This window comes from Propithecus coquereli, unplaced genomic scaffold (assembly GCF_000956105.1).
Source record: "Propithecus coquereli isolate 6110/MARCELLA unplaced genomic scaffold, Pcoq_1.0 Scaffold37, whole genome shotgun sequence".
NCBI classification, from domain to species: domain Eukaryota; kingdom Metazoa; phylum Chordata; class Mammalia; order Primates; family Indriidae; genus Propithecus; species Propithecus coquereli.
The window spans coordinates 2,911,358-2,936,235 of record NW_012149396.1 but is presented as its reverse complement, the minus strand read 5'-3'; the positions used below and the strand labels follow the sequence as shown (position 1 = coordinate 2,936,235).

Here is a 24,878-nt window from a genome sequence, read left to right as displayed (position 1 = left end):
AATTGCAAAGATGTGGAAACAACCCAAGTGTCCATCAATGCATTAGTGGATTAATTAAATGTGGTATATGTATATCATGAAGTTCTATTCAGCTATAAGAAACAATGGTGATATAGCACCTCTTATATTCTCCTGGATAGAGCTGGAACCCACTCTACTAAGTGAAGTGTCCCAAGAATGGAAAAATAAGCACCACATGTACTCACCAGCCAATTGGTTTCACTGATGAACACCTAAGTGCACATATAAGAATAACATTTATTGGGTGTCAGGCAGGTGGGAGGAGGGAATGGGTATATGCATACATAATGAGTGCAATGCACACCATCTGGTGGATGGACACGCTTGAAGCTCTGACTGGGAGGGGGGTAAGGGCAACATACATAATCTAAACATCTGTACCCCCATAATATGCTTAAATTAAAAAAAGAATACTGAAATATTAGATTGGGAGGACCAATCACATAAGTGTGAAATATTTCCTTAGATTTTATTTACTTATTCTATATGTAGTATGATCCTAAGTTTGGATTCAGGAAAGAATTAGAGAAGGCACTAATCGTATGGTATCTAAGAGACAGTAAATGCCATGGAGCTAGAGGAGGAGGGAAGGATGCTGCCTGGGTGGTGGGGACGTCCTCTTATTGGCAGAGGGGCTCCAAGTCAGCTCTCAAGCATTGGACCCTGTGCAATCCACCTAACCCGGGAACTCAAGGAGAAAGGTTACTATGGGACTTCTTTGCAGAAAATTACCAAACCTTAAAAACAAGAGGTTTAGAAATATTCATTTTTAAGCATTTTTCTTAGGGGTATTTCCAATAATTTACCATTGTTCTTCTCTCTAATCTGAAATTTTTCAACTTCAAATACTCCTGTACTGAACGATGCTGCTTTTACAGTACCTGCTTTCATTTAAATTCAGAAACTATACTTCCAAAAGAGGAAATTTTAATGAGAAAGGAGGAGAGAAAGAGAAGAATGAAGGGAGGGCGGAAGAGAGGCAGGCTTTAATTGCTCAAACATTTATTGAAGAAACAGGTCCTTTTTCTCAACCCTTCTTTACCACCACCCAGCCTCCTCAAACACATACTTACTCCTAAATACGTCAAATATTTTATATAAATTATTTATGGTAATATCCTTCAGGAAATCATATAATACAATTTAACTTGACTGCTCAAATAAACATCTTTTAGTCACCTTTTATATTACCATTGTTTATAGGTTCACTTACCCTCAGTTCCACCAGGAAAAAATTTCAAACTTTGTTTTACAGATTGCATATGCTATTCACCCTGGGGTGGCAGTGGCTGAATCAAAAATTTTCACTGAACGATGAGTCATTTGGGGAAATGTGCGTGTCATCACTCAGTTGCTGCTGGAGGTGCACTCCACTGTACCACCAGACTGAGGGGTGCCAAGGACAGGTTAAGATGACCCCCTGCTAAGGAAAACTAACACATCCCAGTTCCCCACAGGAGCTCATCTTTCGGAGAAACTTACCATGGACAGTTATAAATCTTATGTATCAATCTTCATTTAGGCTACACAAATAAGATAGTTTCAGAAGTGGAACCTCTTTTAACACATTCATTAATTCTGATCTAATTCCTTCATCAGGCATTGAAGAATGTACACAAAGGCCTCAGGTGTTTCTACAAAAATGAATGACTGAATTTTGCAGAATTTCATTTGGGCAGGGCACAAGTACTCAGCTCTTGGCCTTAGATTCTAGAAAGTTGTCTCAGCCTAAGGTTTTGGGAACTAGTCTTGAACAACAAGAAATGAAAAACAGTCTTTGGTGCTTACATTTTCCACAGCTGAGCCTAGTGGGAGGGTGATGATAAAACAGCAGGTTAACTTGTTCTTAACCTGTTATAGATAATAATTCAAGATGCTAATTAATAAAAGCTATGAACTCACTTGCTATAAAAATGTACAGCCATGCATGAGCGCACACACACACCGAGAAATATTAAAGTGAGTCACCAAACCCACAAGTTCTTCCATGAACCTCAGGTTAGGAGCACACAATCCGTTCAAAAACAAAACTACTTCAATGTGTGATCTGCAGAGGGGCAGTGTCAGCATCTCCTGAAATCTTTCTAGAAATTCGGAATCTCAGGGTACACTCCAGATCCACTGAATCCAGAGCTGTATTTTCATAAGGTGATTCCAAAGCATACAAAACTTTAGAAGAACTGCTTTAGACAGCCATGTTCATGGTTAGTTTAGAATTTAAAATTTATATCTCAAATCACGTGTGGAAATGATTCATGCCATAACATTATTAAGAAAAACAAAATAAATTATTTGTAAATGAGAGGACAAAGGTCAGTAATGTTTTACACATGTTCATTGAGAAATAGCCTCTTTTCCCCACTTTCAATAGCTTGCTTCCTGCTCCTCACTTCTTTCTTCTGTTTGGAAAGGGTTGGTGCAGGGAATAGCTAAGTTGGAAGTTAGAGCTGGGATCTAGGACATTCCATAAGCTTTAATCACATTAAATTGGTCCATGAGGAGGAGCAATTCAGGAGATGCTGTGTTTCAAAGAGAGAGAAGCCAGGCAATGACCACCAAATCTGTACACCTGTTGGATATAATGCCCTACTGGGACTTAAGCTATTGTAATACAGTGTGGTCATTTAAAGGGCCTTGTGGGAGTGGCTCTCTGGCTGTCAAATGCATTTATGACTTGAGAACAAGCCCTGTTCAAATGGAAGAGGCCACCCTTCTCTCTGGACTCAGAGGACAGCATTCAGACAGTTCTGAGCAGTTCTCTAACCTGCTCTGTTCACCACCTGTCTTCCGCACAAGAGTCCATTTCATTGGCTGCCCTTTCTCTGTTGCACATACTTGTGGGGAAATACAGCATGCACAAAGGAGTTACATCGTGTTTCACCAGCTATCAAGCCATAAAATATACTTTTGAACTCCCTTCCACATGATCCTACTGTTTCATATATAAGGTGTGGGGAACTTCACTGGGCTTAATTTATCAGGCAATGTGGTCTCCAGATTATACCAAGTATTCTAAGGTGTCAGCTCAGACTTGTGTACACAGAGCAGCCTGTTTCTATTAACAGAGGTACCATTCAAGAGTAGTCACCAAGAAAATAAATAAATATCATTTTAAGTGTACACTGACTGAAGCTAAAAGTTAACCTTTTATTTTAAAAGCATACTAGGTTAACACATTATTGTGGTTTGAAAAATGCAGTCTGCATTAGAAAATTATGACTCAGGTGATCTCAGAAGTGAAAAGATACATACAGCATACTGGGTAAAAGCATGAGAAATGTGAAAGAAGAATGTTTCAGAAGGGTACTTCGGAAAAGATGTTGAAACAAGCAGTTGTTGCAAGTACCATCATTGTTATAAGCCTATATGTGCAATTATGTCATCATATGCCTCTCATTTTGAAAAGAATTGGGCTTACTTAGCATTGTTTTTCACCAAACACAAAAAAAGAAGCTTGTCAGAATCCCTTTTACCACAAAAAGGCGAAGGCATTCTCCTCTGAGAGCCCTGACATTCTGGTAAATGAAGAGATTCTGCAATAAGAACATCAATCCTCCTGCAAGCCTGAGATGAAAGTCAGTGCTGGGAAACACACAAGATGTTTAACATGGCATTTGAATTCTTTTCTAAGTCCCTGCCAGTAAGATAAAAGTTCTAAACACCCAGAAGTAGGAGCTTTCAATGTTTTTTACATAATCCTTTAACTATTACAGGTCATATCTTTAGAAATAGTTTGCTGATGGTTAAAGTCTCAGTTTATTTTAATATCACAGAGACTTGTTTGCTTTCAGTGTGTTAGATTTTTCATATGTATTCAATGTGCGATAACAGAGGTTTATGTGAACACTTTTTTGTTTCAGCATCTCCTCCCTGCTCCCAAAGGAAATGAGTAGAACCTGACACTAATTGATGAACTACACAGAACTCTGTCAACTACTTAGAATGCTTGACATGCACAACACAAGCCTCAGAATAGTTGTTCAAACTAAAACCTTTCTCTTATTCATACTCTTTCACGAAGCAAAGAAAAGGAATACAGAGAGAATACTCCTCCTCCTTATTTTGGTAGTAATTAAGATTGTAGAATTTCATGCTTCATTCCTCTTAAAGAGAAAAGACCATCTGATTTCACAGGTGAGAAAAGTAAGATTCAGTAGGATTCAGAGGAGCAAAACTGGTTCCATAGTTGGTGAATTCCACTTACCTGCACTCCCTCTTTTTATGAACACAGTGGAGGCTATTCTTCCCCATTGTACTGTGAGTGCAATTGCATGTCTACTTATTTTCATGAAGGTAAACTATTGAATAGGATTTCCAGGGCCTGTGGCTTCAAACCGTTTTTTCTACTTTACACAATTTATTTGGCTTTAGCATAAGATGCTATTTATAGTTCAGACCATTAAGCATCCTATCATCAAATGGTCATGAATTTGGAAGTTATTTCATCTCATCTGCCTTTATCTTTTCATAGTACCAAATCCTTTTAAATCTAATCCTTTTACTAATTTTCAAGTTGCTTTGCATCACCTAAAATCATCATAGACTTGAAGATCTGAATTCAAATTCTGGCTCCTGTCTTTTTTATTCTATTCGGACCAACTCAACAAATATTCAAGGTTCATTACATGTGAAGGTTTGGATGAAGGTCCCAAGAAAAACGATAACATGATCCTGGAAAAGTTACAAGGTATTCAACCTCTCTGAATATCTACTTCTGTATGGGAAATGGTGATTATTGTTACTTCTCAGATAAAAAGAAATTTACTTGAAAATGTCCTTTATAAACTGTAAAAGGTGATGAAATGTAAAGCATGAGCCTTATTACTTTCACATAAGCTGATTTTTAAAAACACACTGATTTTCAAAATATTTCGCAGATGACAATAAAATCTCTACAATATTAGTTAACTATGTGGACTATCAAGTTTGTAAACAATGTGAAAGGAATATTTACTGCTTTGAAAACAACCATCCTCCAACCCTTCCCTTCACCATTCTTTCTGTCACTCATGAGGCCACCTGAGCCACAGCATAATCTAAGGACATTCTTCATCAATCACCTATTTCAAATTATGTTGTCTATTAGGTCACGCATTTCTGAAAATAGATTATTTTTTCACTTTCTCTTGATTATCTGGATGGCAACTTTAATACTTAAACCCTATAATTTAATTGTATTAAGTTGATAGTTAAGTTCAATTTCATATATGATCTAACAATTCCTGATGCAATACTTTCTCTTATTTTTTAATTGGGCAAAACTTTGATGAAAAGTTCTCAAATTTTGATTCAGCTGTGGTCATTTGCTACGCCCCAATAGCTTTTGCAAATCTGAAAAATACTACCCATTCATTTTTTGTTCTCATTGACCTACTGTCATGTTCCTCAACCCACAATGTAATATTCCTATGTGTGCTTTTATTTTTATTTTATACTTCTTTATGCTCATCTTCAATTTTTAAATTGGATTCCAAAGCCCTGACCATCAGTGGTGCTGGAAGTAACAGATGGCAGCACCCTGGCTTCCTGCCTTACTGTAAATAGATACTCGGCAGGTTGGACAGGTGAGTTTAAGACAGGTGGTTGCTATTCCAGAGTTCTCCAGCCAGTTGCTACTCTTTCTATAACTTCTTTTCTTCATCTAATGCTAACATAAAGGAATGAAACATTTACTCAAACACTAAGCTAAATGACTCAACCTACCTGCTATAATTCTTTCTAAGGGATATTTAATAATTAGGATTCTAGATGACCCCTCCTGGGGGAAAAAAGTCAATCTAAGAATAACCGTTAACATCATAAAAAAGCTAAATAAGATCCTTTGTTTATCTTTACTATTATATTTCACTGAATCCCTTAAATCTGCCTGTTAGCTCATTTGTTGACCTTGGGAAAGCTGCTTAACTTTTTTAGGCCTCAGCCTTGTCACCTATAAATAAGGCTTTAGTCACATGGCTTACTCATAAAGTCTCCTCTAGGAATTGTTTCCCTCTCTTTGGGGAGCAATTAACAGAGCTCTTTTACCCATTTATATATTAAAACACCATAGTAGAAGAAATATTAACTTATTAAAACACCAAGTAGGTTCCAGAGTCACAAATGTTAGTGATGTCTAAGGCAAATTTGCCTTAATTACATTTTATCAAGGGATAATTTAGTATGACTGAACCAAATCAAATTTCATCTATTAAAAAAAAATCTATCAGGAGTGAGGACAGAAATATTACAAGGATAGATCTACAAGAAGACACAGATGGGCTTCCCCACGAGATGAAATTTATGTAATAGGATGCAGTGTAATTTTCCAGTCTAGAATTGATTGGAGGTATTGGCTCCAATGACACCAAATCAACACATCTCTCCTACTTATCTGTGCCAATGATTTATTCAATCTGACTGGCCTTAGAAATGACCCTCTTGTGTCACCTGCTAAAGGATATCTGATCTCTCATGACCTTTGCCTGTGACTGATTTTAGCAGATTGGAACACTCAGGTGGTATCCTTGATGAATACCCCCAGTGGTGGCCTACAAGTGGCTCAGGGAAAGCAATTGTATTAATGTATTATAGTAATTTATTGGCAGTTTTGTGTGATAGCAGATTTACTGAAATAAGGCCTGCCAGAAAGATCAGGTTACAGCAGGAATACATGATTTCCCAACCATCCATAAAATATAAATCAAACGCCTTTTCTGTCCACTGTCAGCCACCTCCACCCACTCCTTGTCCTCAATCCTCAGATAAATTGAAGCACATGCCACAATTTGCAGGGGGAAAATCAAACTCAATTTCGCAGTACAATGAAGTGAGTTTTGGTCTCGTCATGTCCACTGACATAATGATCCCTCAAAGATTGAAAAGATCAGCATGCTCTTGGTTTTTGCTCTCGTAAATATATACGTGTAGAAATGCAATGTGTAAATGGAGAACAATCTAGCACTTATGCAGCTTTGTAAAGTTGCAAGAGCTCTAGGGGGCTAATGTTATAAAAGAGTGCTCTGATGTAAAAGTCACTATTTAAGAGGTCACATTTTCTTTCCCTTTAGAATTACAGCCCTGGAAGACAAATGGTCTTCTAACCCAGGTTCATTTAAAGTGCAGCTGATCATTTCACAGCTAAAAGGAATTTTCACTAGTAAAGAAAAAAAAAAATACCCTATCTTGGCCCTTTGTAGAATTTATGTCAGATCTATAATGCAATAAGCCCAACACTCTATCAAACATTTTCTATTTAACCTGAAAGGGACTAAGCCAAATCACTTATATGTCCACGTTTGTGATTTGCAAAGTGTAGTGATTGCAGTCTCCGTGAAATGTGTAAAGACCACACAGTTATGCACATCCATAGATAAAGCATTAAAAAATGAAACCGCTTATTATAAGATGATGATGAAATTGTAAGAAACACCATAAATATCCTAGAGTCTAGTAGGCTAAATTTTAAACTCAGGAGGTGGAAGAGGAAAAAAAAATGAATGAATGAATTTGTTTTCAGGTAGGCAGAATTTTAGCTGTTTTGACAACAGAATAGCTTTCTAATGACGACTTACTATAGAAATACTGCAAAATGCTCTACAACCCCATGGAGATTGTTACTGCATAATATGTGTTGCCCTATACCTCATATGACACAGCTGCAAACATTGCTCTGAGTGCCTTACTGGGGGGTAAATTGAGGCACAGAACGAAGATGCTGCCTATGCAAATCCACATGCAGGAATTTTGAGTCCAGAAAGGGTTTCTTTCATTGATCTTAAGCTTTCAAAGCAGAAGTTTCTTATTTAGCATGATCTTTAAAAATTAGAGCAATGCCTCACATTACCATATTCTAAAGTAATTACTTTCAGTAAGTAAAGATAAATTCATTACTAATTATGCAGTCCTTTCTTGCAAAATTCAGACTAAAATTATTTGAGGTATTTTTTTTTTTTAAGCCGACAAGAGAATGACTTTACTTCATCAATCAGTTTGACTAAAGTAATGATTTTCTTAGAATTAAAACTTGTTGAAAGCTCTGAATATTTCATCTTTTAGGCTAAGAAGCATGTAGTTAATGTCACAGTTAATACATTTGTCAGTCTGCTAATTTTCTTTTTCTATTAGAATAAGTAAACATCAGCCCTTTTTAAAAAGCATACTATTTACCATGTGTCAGAAGCAATGTAGGGAGAACTTATTAGAAAATCATGAGGTAAGACATTATGAAATGAACAGGAATTACAAGGAGACAATAAAGGAGAAACACGAAAGGGAAGGCATTTAATAATTCTAAAGTGATGGTGCGGTATGCCTCAAGTTGAGTGGGGGAGGGTGGTATTTAAAAGGGAGCTACGAAAAATATAATAAAATCAACCCAGAGCTATTGGAAAATATGTAAGAAGAAATGGCTTAGGAGAAATAGTTCAAATAAAAACAAGAGTGGTAGTAAAACAAAAGAAGGCTCTTAATGCATACAATGAAAATAAAATGAGATTTTGGTTGCTTGACATTAGATCAGAGAATGCTTCTTCCGATATGCTTATTATTTGATGGAGTAGGTGCAGAGACAACACAACTAACTCCGCTTCCCTTCTCTGAAGGACATGATCCACTCATTTATGCTACCTTGTGTCAGAGTTCGTTTAAGGCAGCATTGGTATTATGTATTTAGAAGACAATAACAGCTAGTAAAAAAAAAAAATGCCAGCTCTTTGTTCCATCCATCAGATGTTCTTTCTAAATTGTAGTTCTTTTTGATTATTTTGTTATCATACAGCTCTAGGACATAGGTTGATTTCCAAACCTCGTGTTCCAAACGGAACATCACTGCGCTAGTAAATTTTTTCATTTAAAATAGCCTCTAGAATATCATTTTCAGTTTTTTTCCATATATAACATAGTCTAAAAAAAAAAGCTTTTACTTCCAAGCAGAGAGAATAGTTCACAATATAAAGTGTTACAGCACTTTAGTTTCTTGATGCTATAAAATTGATCTTTTTGAGTATAGAATAGTTAAGCCTCTTACCTTTCCTCATTAAAAATGTAATTGAAGAAGGCTGGTGAGGAAATGGTATTCTTCAACTCAGATGTTTTTCATTTTTTTCTTTTATCGATTTTGGAATGATTTAATCATTAAGTAAGATATACACTAAGAGGCATGAATGGGTTTTGAATATTTGAGAACTCATGCTTTCTAAAGTTAAAAAAATGGTGGGGGGTACATCACTTACTAGCTAAGCATACTTAAATAAGCTACTCATATTCTCTACGTCTGTTTCCTTATCCATAAAATGGGGTTAAGACTAGGCATTACCTTACAACGTTTTGAGAATCAAGTGAGATATTATAAGCCTTCTTTAATGAATACGTACTATAGGCATGTTCATTAAAAATTCATTAAAATTTAGTTATTATTAGCAGTTGCAATTAACCTGTCACTATCCTGAATATGTCTCCTTTAAGGTCTGTTTGTTTGGTTGAGATTGCAGTGGGGAATCAACTGCAGCCAGGAATCCCCAGGCAGCACTCTCTTGACACAGGAATTTCATTAAATGAATTCTCTTGCTTCAAATCATCTCTATGTCAGTTATCAAAGACCTCATAGTTCTGGGACAATTTAAATAGCAGATCTTTGCCATGACAAGTGTGTGGAGTGTGTATATGTGGGAGGCTGGAGAGAGGGGCTTGGGCAGTACAGACCTGCTCTAAGTCCTAGCATGGGCTTTGCTGGAGTGAGAAAGGCTATCTTCTGTGGAATGAAGTCATGACCTGTGCTGAGCCTGAGAGTCAGAGAAGACCCAACCAATGGAATCCCAAATGCCTCCATGGTCCTCCTAGGGCTAGTAGCTGAGCACCCATACTGCACACCACATAAACGTTAAGAACATCAGAGGTGACCTACACAACTCAACTAATATGATGCCAGGAACTAGATATATTCTCAATATAAAAATAATTAATATGCATACTTCATAGACGATCTTATTTTCCTAGTTTTCATACTCATCATGAGGCTTGTGTACTAATGCAATGACAGAAATTGCTGTAGGTATGGATCTGGTAAAAGAAAATTACTCAAAGGTATTCGTACAATGTAGATTAATCCAGTCCAGCTGCCTGAGTTTATTAAGGGTGCCATCTCTGGTTACTTAGAATTGCTGAACTTTACTATCTTATGTCTGATATACTGAGGTTATTTAGAATTATTCTAATATTTCAAATAATGTTAAGAACTACATATTTCTTTATCTCTATTTACCTACTTATCTATCTATCATTCATTCTGTTTCTTCTTCTTTTCTTCTTCTTTTCCTCTTCCTCCTCTTTCTTCTTCTTTCCTCTTTCTCTGTTTCTGTCTCTGTCTCTCTCTCTCTCTCTCTTTCCCTCCCTCCCTGGCTCCCTCCCCAATCCATAACAAAAACAAAATGGACCTCAGGCTCAGCCTTTTTGGATACCAGCTGGGGTAATAAAATTAGCACTGCATTGGGAATCCGGGGCTCTGGTTCTCATCCCTGCCACTTGATTTTCTTAGAAAGGCATCACAGATATGTCATTTCCTATCCATCTAAATTTTGGGTTCTTCATTTCTAAAACTAGGAATTTGGTCTCAACCCTGGTTCTGGCATTTCTTTCTGGCCCTGGTACTCTGAAATAAGTAAGAACCCCTGGGAGGTGACTATTGAAAGGCACAAAGCATAATTATGAGATTAAATGCATTTCTTTAAGAAGTGGTTTTGCAGAGTTTAACTCTAGTCTTGGAATCTAGCTTTAAATCTTAGGACCCATGTTGCAGAATGAAATCAGGGCATCAGGAATGTTTCCAGTATTGGCTGGTGGGTATACCTACAGCACATATTAAAAGTGATGGACTGCTGGCATCCATGATTCATGGCCAGCTTTCCAAAGGAATGAAAAGCACCTATAACTAGCCATCTGTAAGGCAGATGATTAAGAACTGTACTGCAAGCTTCAGTAACAAACATGAGCACGCTGGGCATGTAATCAACATCAAATAGATATTACGTCGAGACCTTTTCAGGCAGCCTCAAGCACTTACGTAGTCAACAATGATAACAGTAATTTTAAAAGTGAATGAATGGGTACTTTACCTGGCTGAGACAAAAGCGGTGTGTAAGGGACTTTCGGTTCTATTGCACTCATTGGTGGAGGTAGCAAAGGGTTAGCAAAGCTGCGGAGTGGATGAGTTGGTCGAACGCAGGCCGTGGGGATGGTTCTGCTTGGTGCCTCCTCACTGCTGGGATGCTCTGGTTGAGAAGGGGGCAACATGGGTGGTTGTTGGGTGGTTGGTCCTTCACTCACCGCTGCAGTGGAGACAAGAAAAGCCATTCATTATTTCGAGACAGAGTATGTTTTCCCTAAGTCACCTGAAGGGCCCCCGGATCAATTCAGAGAGATATAACAGGATCTGACCAATATCTTTTCCAAATTGTGACCATTCTCATTCCTCCACCCACATATATTTATGGGATATGATAGCACTTCCCCTTTAAACAATATAAATAGATCCAGCAGGACAGAAATTTATCTTTGGGAAAGAGTAGTAAAATATATTCAGCACTGACAATATTGCCTGAACTGTCTGGTCCCTCTAATCATAAGTGATGAAGCGAGAAAAAAGAGTTATTTCTCCTTTCCTAAGTAGCAATGTAAGTGAAATTCAATGTACCAAATGCTGTTACAGCTGCATTGTTATCTACCAGCCAATATGACAATTTTTCTGTGATTTAAACATGCCATGTCAACTGTCAAACAAATCAGAGTTACAGGGTGCTTGGAGGCATTGCTAATAAAATGATACAAATAATAACCACTATCATTATCTTCCATAACAAAATAGAGGCACATCTAGCTAAAAAGTTATATGAGAGATGACTCTGCTGGAACAAGTTGCCTGAATGCAGAATTGCAATTTTTCCTCTTTGGTAGTAAACCTTGTAATTTTCAGGCAGATTACTATAGTTGAAGGGTTCCGCATAGTCATTGTGACAGCCTATGGGCATTTGGACAGCTTTGAATATGGAAATACATCTTTTTTTCCTAGAGAACACAGTTGAGTCAGACTAAAATATTTTCAGGGCAGTTTCTTTTGCTAAGGAGTGTTACTCAATTTCATTGATTCATATGCAAAGTCAACAGGGCTATGTTAAACTGCAAATGATAAGAGTTGCACAGTAGGTGTAAGTGTTAACAAAATAAGATTATTTCTGATGACTTCTTCCTTAAGATTTTGTTAGGCAAATTAAAAAAAAAGCAGCAATAGAAGATAATATCTTACTTTCACAAGAGAATTTTTAACCAGGAAATATTTCAAGATAATTAGTGAGATAATTTTGAGATAGCTCTCTGGGAGGCTCGAGAAGGTCAGCAAGGGCAGAGGAGATAGAAAGAAAATCTGATAATGCTCAAGGGAGTAGAGATGAAAGATACAAGAGATCGAGACGTAATATTAAAGTTACACAGCAGTGAAAAGTGTCTTCAGAGGGTACCTGTATTCATTCTTCCATATTCAGAAGAGGTCCTGGGTCATTGAACCCCAGGCTTATTCCATTTAAACATGAAGGTGGGAAGATACAGGTTTGACTGAGGACGGGGTGTAGTCATATAGCAACCAGGGCCAAAAAGTAGGCAGAGACTTGATAAAAGATTTATTCAAATAATGCAGATGTAGTCAAGACAGCAAACTGGAGAGAACCCAGAGTGCACAGAGGAGTTTGAACTTAAGCGCCTTATCTCCAGGTTAGGAAATTCTATCAAAGAAGGAGGGGAAGGGCAAATGCATGCACAATCTCAAGGTTAAGGTGTGGGGCTTGGAGGAAATCATTAGGCAACTTGTTGGTGATGTTGGCTATCAGATAAGGGACCATAAGATGGGGGCTTTGAGTAGGTGTTGTAAGGAGCTAAACTGCTTATAAAACTGTAAAGGGGAGAGCAACACTTGCCTGTTTGTATTCAATTAGAGTTGTGTGCTGAGATTGTTGAGAGCATAGTTTTAGAGGCAAAGAAAACTGTGCAGGTTTTACTCTGGACTCATATTTAATCTAAAGGAGAAAATGACCAAGGATCAATTGTCCAAATAAAGGCTTCATTCTTAGCCAATACCCAACCTTGGGCATCTTTGTGCCACTGGCCTGAGAGTGATGGCGTGAGTCTTGTGCTCACTCCTTGTTCACGTAAGGAGGTCTGCTTCAGTGTGGGTCTCCTCACTGGCACTTCTTTCAAGCCACAGGTCTCAAAGGATACTTACAAAGTGATAGACTGCAGGAACTGCCTAAGAGGGAAAAACAGGCTCTTTCTGAAAGGGTGCTCTAGAGGTGATCCTTGGGATGGAGAAAATTATTCACCACAGGGGTTTATAATCTCATGGGGAAAAGTCTGGACAACTTAAAATGCTTTGGCTTCCACTTGCAGAGAGTCTCTCTCATTTCTCTGTGAACTGCATGTCTCACCCTGAGGTTCCTGAGGCTGCTTCTCTCTGATCCCCTTTCATCTCCAATGGGCTGGCTTTCATTAAAGGGTCCATAAAATCACATTTAAAAATATCCATCCAGGGAAAGAAATTTCATATTTTTCCTTAGAAATCTGCCTTATTTTTATTCTTTCTATTGCAGGTGGATTGTAATTAATCCACAATATATTTTAAAAGCTGCTTTAGCTATTAAAGGAACAATATATTTGTGATGTGTCACCTCTCTTACTATATTCCTTCTTTCCTTCATTTTTTTCTTTTTTTCCTGCATCTTCACAATGAAAGAGATCTATGTTAAAATATTGTTGTGATCACACATTTAATAAAATTCACATATACTTTTTATTCCTTTGAAATTCAGTCTATTTTGACCAAAACTCCATATTTCACGTGAATTCTAATGATGTCACTGAATTTTTTTTTTTTTTTGTGGTCCATTCTCAATCCTACCCACTTTTAATGGCATTGTTTCTCATTAGCATCTTTCAAAACAAAAATTACCTGCATGCCTAGTTCTCCACCCCCAGGTTTTCAGCCACTAGGGTCCCCACCGCAAACATCATGATGTGGCTCTTCTTGACTTTGAGGCAAGTAATGGTGGCTTGATGCAGATGGGCCAGCTCTCTTCTGAAACCCACCCTTAGGATCACACATGGTGAAAAGGAAGGTGCCAAACGCACTAGATGGGAGTGGGAGGGCCCAACCTTGGGACTGAATGCATCGCAAACCCATAAGGGACTGTTTTTGTTGTGTTCAAAATGAATACTATGGGCAGGTATAGGTTTTCTGTAGATAATTCATAATTCTTATATTTTCAGTGGAGCAAAACAAATGCTTTACAGAACTGGCTGACATTTAAGGCAGCAAAAACCCTTAAACAAACACAATAGCACCTGCCCCACCACAGCAATGTTCTCCTTTCAGATGAGCTCGTTTGGCCAGTTTAGGTGCCGGCTCCAGGACACCTATGTGGAACAAATTGGCTCTGTGACATGACATTTAGCTGTCCTAAGAGCTCTGAAAGCAAAGAAAAGCTCCTTTCACCCATGAAGCACAGCCTCCCTGCAATTCAGAGTGTGGAATGAGAATCAAATACGTGCTGGCAAGCCACTTGTTTTCAAATGATGAAACAGTCAGAATTCATCGCACGAATAGCGTACAATTACACGGCAGAGTCAGATCTCAAGGCACTTTATAATAATTACTGTCAACACACATAAATAATTGCTACAGAATAACTGCAAAAATATTGCAAAAATGGAAATGAGAATTTTTCTTCTATCTAAAACTACCATATTTGATAGAAATATAGCACACCAATAATTATGAGCAAAGATTTGAATAACTGTAGGAACCCAATTTACTCTTTAATCTCAGAACAGCATCATGCAATATTCCTGAGTAATCCCAGTTCCTCACGGCCTGAATTTCTGACAAGACCCTAGAGAATCATCCCTGGACTCCACTGCATTACTGATTTTACCTAGGTCGATTTCCATTTGTCAGTCAATTTCCAATTTGGGGGAGAACTGGGGCAGAAAAATAGCATGGATAAGTTGACCAGCCTTCCCACTAGCTAAGACAATGTCTGAACTGAACGGAATAGTGAAACTTGCTTAATTTTCTCTTCTACCACCTACCTGTTTCAAAGATAAGAAAATGGTGATAGAAATGAGCCCCCCAAGACTACCTGTTTATTGCAGTTTTCAAATACAATACTGCTCGCTGTAATAGGTCATTTGCCTACTGAGGCTAAGAGCGGAACTGCAGTTACTTAGTAGGAACAGGAAATATTTGTCCATCACAACTATATAAATCTTTGTGTCACCAAATATGTGTAATGGAAATGTATGTAGTATATCTTTCCTTTCCTTATGGTAAGAGAGAAACCTGCTTTATTTGTGCCTTCAGAAAGCAGCAGACCTTTGGGGCAGGAGTATAATGATTCATTTCTTGCACAACTCAAAGGTCTATCAGATAACTTTGGAGGAAGGAGAGTCTTCACACTTGGCGAGTCAACTTTTTTCTTTTCCTACGTGTGTCTTTCTCTGTTTCTTAAGGTGACTAATAAGACATCTCTACCCAGAGTCATGAAATGTTTTCTGCTTGAGCAAGAATAGGGATGTTTAGCGTTCTCTAAGACATTTAGAAACCAATACTGGATGGCTGCCAGTTAACTGTTTCTGACAGTGACTTAGAGAATATTTAGTTTCTTAGAAAAGAGGGTGCTTATATATTTTTTCCTTTTCTAAGCAATCACTTGCAACACATTTGAGATTCTATTCCTTTTGCATTACACACAGCTTTGTTCAAAATATACTTGATGAATGACTGAATATATATTTTAAAAACCTATAAAACTTGGCCAGGAGTGGAATGTCCATTGCCTTGTGATTTTAGATAAAGTTCAAAAATGACTAAGCACTTTGTCAAAAGTCTCTTATTTATATAACTTGATGCAATAGTTATCTATTTTATATTTATGTTATATAATAGTTACATAATTACCTTATTTAATAATTCTTTTAAAAGCATTTTCAAAACAAAAAAATCTACTGAAGAAACTAAATGTTTTAAATTGATTAATTAATTTTAATAGACTTTATTTTTTAGAGGCATTTGAGGTTCATAGCAAAATTGTGCAGAAGGTACAGAGATTTTCCATATGTCCCCTGTCCCCAAATACCCACAATCTCCCTATTGTAAAAGTCATGTACCAGAGTTGTACATGAGACTAAATATCTTTTAACCACAGATAAACACAAATTTTATACTAGCCAGTTTCTTTTATTCATTTTCATCGAACTTTAACTTTTGGAATCATTTTCCCTGTAATTCAATAGGAGACAGTGAAACTGTCTGCTGCGCCAACTCAAGAGAAAAAAAGAAAGAGTAAATGGGATGTTGGACCTCAGTGAATGAATTTTCCAGAAGAGGATTATGCTTTTAAGGAAGGAAAAGAAATGAGGAACACATCATGAATAAAAATAGTTAATTACTAATAAAAAATGTAGTGAACTTTGGCTCCTATCACTCATGCTAGAGGGACCAGATAAAGGTCATTCTACAGATACTAAACTAAAACCAAAAACTTATCTTTTTTGTTAGGAAAAGTTCATTTCACAAGTGAAGAAGAGACTTGTGAGTTCTGAATTCTTTGGCTGGAATCACAGTTCTAGTTGTCTTGAGATTTGGAAATTTTGGGTGGTTAGACTTTCCACATCTTTCTCATTTAATCCCCTCAGTGTGGTTTGGGGGACTATTTTTCCTTGAGTTTTTGCACACAACTCTATTCTGTAGATATGATGCACAATGAGAAAGAGAAAATAAATCTAATTCTCTCTTGGCAGATCTTTGATGTCTTTTAATTCTAACCTTGCTATATCTAGACAATTTATGATTTCTTAGAACTGTCCCTGTTGGGTTGGAAAAATATACCTTACCTCACAAATATATTTTATTGCTGTTACCACCATATCTATTACAAAACATCCTATCTCACATGAGCTGCTGAGTCACCTGTTCTTAACTAAGAGATGAAAACTATGAAATGGATTTTAAAATACCATGCTCAAAGAAAAAAAAAAAGTCGAATGACATGGGAGAAATCAGCGGAGTGTGTATAATAGCTTGAGAGTCTCTTTCCATTCCCACCTTCCCTCAAATAGATGAAATACTCCTCTGGAATTTTTTTCCCAATAATTAATTTTTAAAGCTAAAAAAGTATCACTTAACCAATTAAAGAAATCTAAAGCATCCATCCAAGTACTGGTTCATCAGAAATCAATGAGACACCAACAGATACTAAATAGGAACATATTAGAAGATATCACTAGATTATTAACTTCCTAGTTAACAGGATGTATTAATTTCAAGCACCCACCATATCACTGTTTTATGAAACCACTCGTCCTTTGTTTCCCCACCATTTCCCCCCACATTGTCAGCTGTGTGTGCTGTGGAAAGACTCCTAGGGAAACAGATTAAAAGCAGATGAGCTAGGAGCCAATGAACTATGTTGAAAAATTGAATTCTAGTATCAAGGTCATAGGTAAATCAATCTTTTCATGGGATAAGAAAGTCAAAGTGTCGCACATTTGACAAGAGATCCTGGCTATTATTCATTTGTTCTTATTAAAAAGAAAGGAAAATACATTACACTGACTTCTTCCTGCTCCGAAACCTCGGTCCACTGACAGCGTTGGGAATGGCACCGGCCGGAGAGTGAACTGCGGGTGGGGGTATCCACACGTGGGAGATGGGAGGATCCCTGGGTACTGGGCACTTTCTAGGGTTGGCACAGGGATGGCGCTCACGACAGCTGCAAAAGAAAGATGTTAATGTTTTTTTTGAATCTTATGTATCCACCTAACAAGCCAAAAGGACATGGCTAAATTTTCAGAACCTCAAATCCATGAATTACTCTTCATGGATTTTACAGGTTCCCTTACTTACCTCTTTCCACCCACCTCCCTTTTTGCTTTAGAAAAGACAGCTCTCTCCTCAAGCATCTTACTGTGGAACATTAGCCTACAGTTTGAACATTCCAGGGGTCCATACAAAGAAACAGTTAATCAAGTTACCATAAATTCACCTCAACATTTTGGTGTTTTATTTTATTTTGGTCTTGGTCTTATTCTTTCTTCTAAGGATGAACTGTGGCGATAGAAATGTTAGGTTGTTCACAAATCAAATATACTGTGTAGAGTAGGGTGAAAAGTGTTGGGAATTTTCATTAATTCTGTAAAAGAAGGTATTGCTGTTGAAAGAGAGTCTGGACAGAGATGCAAAGTGTATTCTCAGTAGTCAGACTTAGGATTTATCTTTAAATAAAAAATACCTTCAAATAGCTAAAGCAGTTGCAGGTAAGTGACACATTGTTTTAAATGTAACCAAGTGTTTTTGGGGAATACCAACTTTTTGTTTTAGTTACTTGCCTGAAACCCACAGATAAAACTCTTAGTATCTTCTATTCAATTTCATTATTCAGTAGCTATTCAATTATATCATATTATGAAATGTTTATTCCAATTTTAGTCAATCTTCAACTTATATTATCTTATAAAATGTTTAGTTTATCTCTTATTATCAAAAACAAAATTTAAGCCAGGGAGTGGAATGATCAGTTTTAGCAGTATATTCCTGTCTATGAATTGATGAAGTCATTTGTTATACATGTGATTTGTGTTTAGTTATACCCTAAAGCCAATCACTAGAGTTCAACATGCACATGCATACATGCATATTTACCAAAGGAAAACCTTTAATTTTGTAAATATATTCCTTACTTCATAAATAACATTATAATTATAGATATAAATCATATCACACTATTATGAATCAATGAGAAACAACATACAGATTTTTTTTTATATTTTCTAACTTAAAATGCAGATTAACTATATTAAAAATACAGGGCTTTAAATTAAAAGGGCTGCTTCTAGTAAACTACTTTAAAATTGCATTCCAGAACTTATTTTGTACTATATTCACAATATTCCTTGAAATACATATGAATATGTTTATTTGAATTGAAAAACAGAGTCCGGCTTTTTCAGATAAAAAGTTTTGATTGACTGCTATGACAATGAAAAGTGATTATGATGGCTATTTCCCATAAATTGAATAAAGATACAAATTATTTAACAAGATAAAAACATTTAATCAAGAAATTGCTTTAGTAAAGGTACATTATAAATGATATTTAAATTTTTCCAATTCTGTCATTATTTTTTTACAGGAAATAATTGTTGGGTTTTATTGAGTTTTTGTTCTATCACAATTTCTTGCTTTGGAATGTAGTATGATGACATTAATAGAATATTTTATAATACATTTTACTGTGTATATTTGAGGTTTGCAACAGATATTAAGGGATACATGTAGCAGTTACTATAGTGAAGCAGATTAACATAACTATCATTTCGCATAGTTACTTTTTCTTGTGACAAGAGCAGCTAAAACTACTTATTTAGCAAAAATTCATAGTATGGTACAATTTATTAATTTTAGTCCTCATGTTGTATATTAGTTTTCTAGGCTTGTTCATCCTACGGCTCTACTATTTGGTATACTCTGACCTATATCTTCCCATTTTCTCTCCCCTCTCCACTTGTAGTAAACACTGTTTCATTTTCTATCTCTGTACATTTGAGCTTATATATGTGTGCATGTTTGTCTGTGTGTGTATATGTGTGTATCTATATCTCTATCTATATATTTTCCACATGTGAGATTGTTAAAATGCTCCTAGAATCCAGAGCAATATATAGATTTAACAAAATCTTTATCAAAATTCCAATGGCATTCTTCGTAGCAATAGGAAAAATCCCCTAAAATTAATATGTACCCCTACCCCCCCCCACAAACTGAATAGCTAAAGCAATACCAAGAAAGAAAAACAAAGTTGGAAGCATCACATTTCCTGATTAAAAATTATATCACAGAGCTATTGTAATCAAAACAGTATTGCACTGGCATAAAAACAAAGGCAAAGACCAATGGAACAGAATAGAGAGCCCAGAAATAAGCCTAAAGATATATGGACAACTAATTTCTGACAAGAGCACCAAGAAGACACCATGGAGAATGGCTGGTTTCTTTAATAAATGGTGCTGGGAAATATGGATTTACACATGCAAAGAATGAATTTGGTCCCTTATCTTACACCATACACAAAAATTAACTCAAAATGGATAGTAGACCTAAATGGAAGGGCTAGAATATAATTCATAGAAGAGAACACAGGGGAAAAGCTCTTCGGCATGGACCTTGGCAATGATTTTTGGGGTATCACGCCAAAAACTCAGGCTACAAAAACAAAGATAGATAGATGGGACTACATCAAACTAAACAGCTTCTGTGCAGGAAACAATAAACAAAGTGAAAAGGTAATTTAATGCAATATATTGTTATACAAGATGCCTCTAAGTGAAAAAAAAATCTGCAGGTCTATTTTGTAATTACTTGATAAGTCTTGGTATAGCTTTTTTGGTACACCTCCTAGAAAATCAGAAAGTAAATAACTTAAATAAGTAACAAATACTTTTGCAAATCAGGTAATTTCTAAAATTTTTCCCACAGCATAATTGAAGGAGGACCTCAGCTAATTGTTAGTTGAAAGATTACTAAAAATAATTTTGAATGAAAGGTCACAGTATGATTTTCACATATAATTAATGCAATTAGTGTACAGAAAAAGCCCTATTCATGTCACTGTGATAAAATTCCAAAAAAATATTATTTTATATACAACTGTGCAAAAACTCTAATTGCAATGTTAACTACATCCAGAAGAAAGAAAATTAACAGTTAAAGACTTATGGTCACAGGAAGTAACAACATAAAGTAAAATTTTGGTTTGTAAAAAGTTTATGCTGCAAAGATATTAGATAAATGATCGATAAAAGACCTTCAATCATAAAAATAGATCACAATTGCATGTTATTCTGTGGGGAAAATGAATTGAAGATACTAGTTCTAGGAGAAGAATAAGTGATGTAAACTTTTCTCTGTTAAAGAAAGAAAAGAGGAGCTTCCTTATGTATTTTGTGAAAGTATGATGGTGTATATCAAATCACTACAATATTTTTATACAATGGATTTATTTAAAAGAATTGTAAAACCAGAAAAGTCTCATCTTTCACAGGTATTTAAGTTTAAAAGGTATTTTAAATGTTAAATTTAAAACGTATGAAGGGACACATAATTTTTCTGAATTGTTTTAGGGAGCCCTTGAATGAAAATTTGAGAATAAATCACAGCTCAGTGCCTCAATCAAGATATTTTGTAAAGAGTAAATTAAGGATAGAAAAACACATGAACAGACTCCAAAAAAAGAAAAAATTAAAAAATAACAAGGAAACTTTTAGATAGAATCAGAGCTTGAAACCAGATACCAGCCAAAATGATTATAAATTCCTTAAAGAAAGAGGTTATAATTTTGTTGTCTTTGTGTTTTTCCTAGTACAGTGGTAGAGATACTTCATATTTTTCAAGTGAGTTAATAAGAAGGATTTTCTAGAAGTAACATTTAGAAATCTGTCATTTTAACCCACTGGAGACTCTTTCAGTGGTTTGAGGTATTATTTAGTTTCCTGTGGTGTACAGTTACATAGCTCTAATAATAATAATAATAGACTTAAGTACATTTGTAAATAAGAGCCATACTATAGCATAAAGTCTGTTTTTATATAACTCAAATTCCCAGGCTCTGAAGAAGTCAATTCAATTATTTCACCATCTTACTGATCAAATGGGATCACTGCATAGCCATTATGATTGATTGACAAGTTGCAAAGCATCCCCTGTATTGACAATTTCTACTCATAAATAAATGGGACAACGATAGTGTCCTTTAGATTTGGAAGGTACTCACTCCACGAATTGTGCATACTGTATTTCCTTATCAACATTATTATATTATTATAATACAAGCAATAATACAATTAACGAGTGTTTTGCAATACATTTAGAAAAACAGTTTCATATGTATTTTTTGGTTCAGGGCCAAATAAATGTAGCTAGGGAAATATAAATCATTTGGTGAGCCACAGAATCCATAAGATAGAGAACTGAGAGAACTCAAGGCACTAAATTTATATTCTAGTTCCAAGTCTTTCGTTACTGAAGAAAAAAATTTTACTCTCTAATAATTTTGCATTTTGGCTACTGACCTGATTATAAAGGGCTTTCAAACAGTAAAAGATCTTTAAAAAAGAATAAATCTATTATGTGTTTTTGCATCTCAAAAATGCTCATTATTTTATTTCTTGACATGAAATAGAATAGTTCATATTCCAAAGCTTTGGTCTTGAAATATTTTTATCCATGATTCATTTCTGAAAGGGCACAGAAGTCTACATTTACTTATAATAAAAATAATCTCCTAAAAAAGTAGGATAAAACACTATATATTAAAGTATCTTTTGGTATTTCCCCCTAGATGTCAGTTTTGAGATACAGACACACACACACAAATACACATGCACACACACACACACACACACACACAAATACTTCAATATAAAGCATTCATTGCACTGCTATGTTTATGTAAAACAGCTCAGAGAGCAATATTATCAAGTATTTTCAATAAATCTCTGCTCTGTGGCCAAATATGACAAGAAATCTGTTCTGACACAGCTTTCTGACAATTGAATTTATATCTGACACTGATGCACAAAGATTTTTCAAGTAGAAATTCCCTCACCAAGTAACTTAACTCCCTGAACAGGGCACTTTGCTATTTGAAAACTTTTACAACATTCTTTAAAATGTTAGCACTAAATGCTATCTTTAGGAAATCTAAAGTAAAGATTTTTTTTTAAAGCTACAAATTTTAAGAAATAAAACCCTCCCTGGGTATTTCTCAACATGGTCCTTGACAGAATTGAAAGATTTGTTGAGAAGAAGGAGATAAATATAAGAATAAAGATAATCGGATATTGAAGTGAAAGAGTTTAACTGAAATGACTTCTCCTTCTGCTTCTTTTTACTAATTCTTTTCCACAATGACCTGTATACATAAACTGGAACATTTGGAAATTTGGTGTCTATTGTCCTTGATAAATATCCATATCTCTTTCACATTTTCAGGTGTTCTTTGACAAGCGAGTTTCACAGAATGGCATTCTCAAGTATCCACAAACTTCACGAAAGGTCCCTTTTGGAAAAGCAATAACATTCACAAAGTCGTGTTTTGTAAGTATTCTGAAAATCGTGGCAAAGAACACAAGTGCTGAAGTCAAACTACCTGGGATCGCTACCTAGTTCCGCCACCTGCTAGTAAATAGGTGTCATAACCAGTATCTATGATGACTCCCATTGATCCCACCTTGAGGGATTCACATCCCTGTGGGGTTCCCTTGCACACTGTACCAGATTGAGCTGCTGACCAGTAGAATGTGGCAGAAATGATGATATGTCACTTCCAAGATTTGGTTAAAAACAATTGCTTGCTCTCTCTCTGGTAGATCACTCACTCCAGGGGAAACCAGATGTCATGGCTTGAGGACATGCCAGCTGAACTGTAGAGAGGCCCATGTGGTGAGGAACTCAGGTCTCCAATCCGAGAGATCATGAGGAACCTCATGACACAGCTTGAGACTCTAAGCCAGAACCACCTACCTAAATTGCCTTTGGATTCCTGACCCTCAGAAGCTGTTGAGAAAAATAAACAATTGTTTTATATTGCTACATTTTGGTGGTAACTTGTTATGCAATAACAGATAACCGTATGTTGACTTGAACATACTATTCAAGCTCTCAATTTCTCAGTGTCCTCATTTGTCAAATGGAGTACCAACTTTATGATGTAGTTGTAAGGATTAAAGAGATCATCCACAGAGAAGTGCAACAGAGTCGGGTCAGGAGTCAGCACCTCATAAATGTCATTGTTATTAATTTGCAAGGCTCCAACAGATCCACCCAAGATTGGATTGAATGCCATTAGTTGGAAATATTGTTTAAAACACCCCATCTCATGCTTGGGGCAGAAAAGAGCAAAACATTAAGATAGAAGCAAATAAATAGTTTTTAATTCAAATTTGAACCTGAGGAAATTATGACTGTGTAAGATTTTTGAGATTAGAAAGAAAAGGTATGCCCCCAGGGCAGGAAAAGAATTGCAAATATTAACATAAAATAAAGTCTGGGTTCAAATTCTGGTTCTGTCATTTATGAGCTAAGGGAAGTCCCTTATTTATTGAAGTCTAGTTGGCTCATTCTAAATGTGGTTTACACATACTTTATGAGATGAGACATGATGTAGAGTGACTGCCTCAGTGCTTGCCACAGGGTGGCTATAAAAATGTATACTGTGAACAGATAACTTTAAGACCTCTACAATCTCCTACAGCCTCCATTCCCATATGAGCCTTCTCAACTGAGATCTTCTCAAACAAGATATGTCTATGAAGTCCAGATATATGAAATAGTTGTGAACATCTGGGTGTAAATTTTGACACCATGTGTATCAGACAGAAGGTGAGGCTGTAGGAAAGAGAGACTCTGATCTGGGTCCATAGAATTCCTTTGTGATGAGCTGAAGGCATCATAGTGCTCCTTCCTAAGAAGACCATAGTGGCTTTCCCAAGACACGTGGGGCCATTTGCTTTAATCATTTGTAAGTTATCTCAGAACCCGAAAAACTTTGACTGAGACAGAAAAAGTTCTGAAATAAAAAACAGTGCATTTTGTTGTAGCTATCACTAAGACATTAAGGAATTAAGAAAGAAATAGATGACTTAAATCTTAAAAAAAAAGAGAGAGATCTGTATTTTTATATTGCTTTAGAAATCCCTTCTAAAACCTAAGTTTGTATTCTTTTAATACTTGATCATCTAAAATTCTTTATTTTCACTGTTTGTCAGATCCCTTCTTGATTAGCCCT

The 24,878-nt window shown here is 36.0% G+C and overlaps 1 protein-coding gene across 1 annotated transcript in view; it reads right to left on the bottom strand.

The window, feature by feature from the left end:
* DCC (DCC netrin 1 receptor) overlaps positions 1 to 24,878 on the bottom strand; it is a 1,232,106-nt gene that overhangs the window by 59,371 nt on the left and 1,147,857 nt on the right. Inside the window, exons 21-22 of the mRNA XM_012651723.1 lie at positions 17,646 to 17,807; positions 11,109 to 11,321 (exon numbers count right to left, since the gene is read on the bottom strand). Of these exons, the coding sequence (XP_012507177.1) occupies positions 11,109 to 11,321; positions 17,646 to 17,807 (375 nt within the window). The remainder of the gene's footprint in view (positions 1 to 11,108; positions 11,322 to 17,645; positions 17,808 to 24,878) is intronic.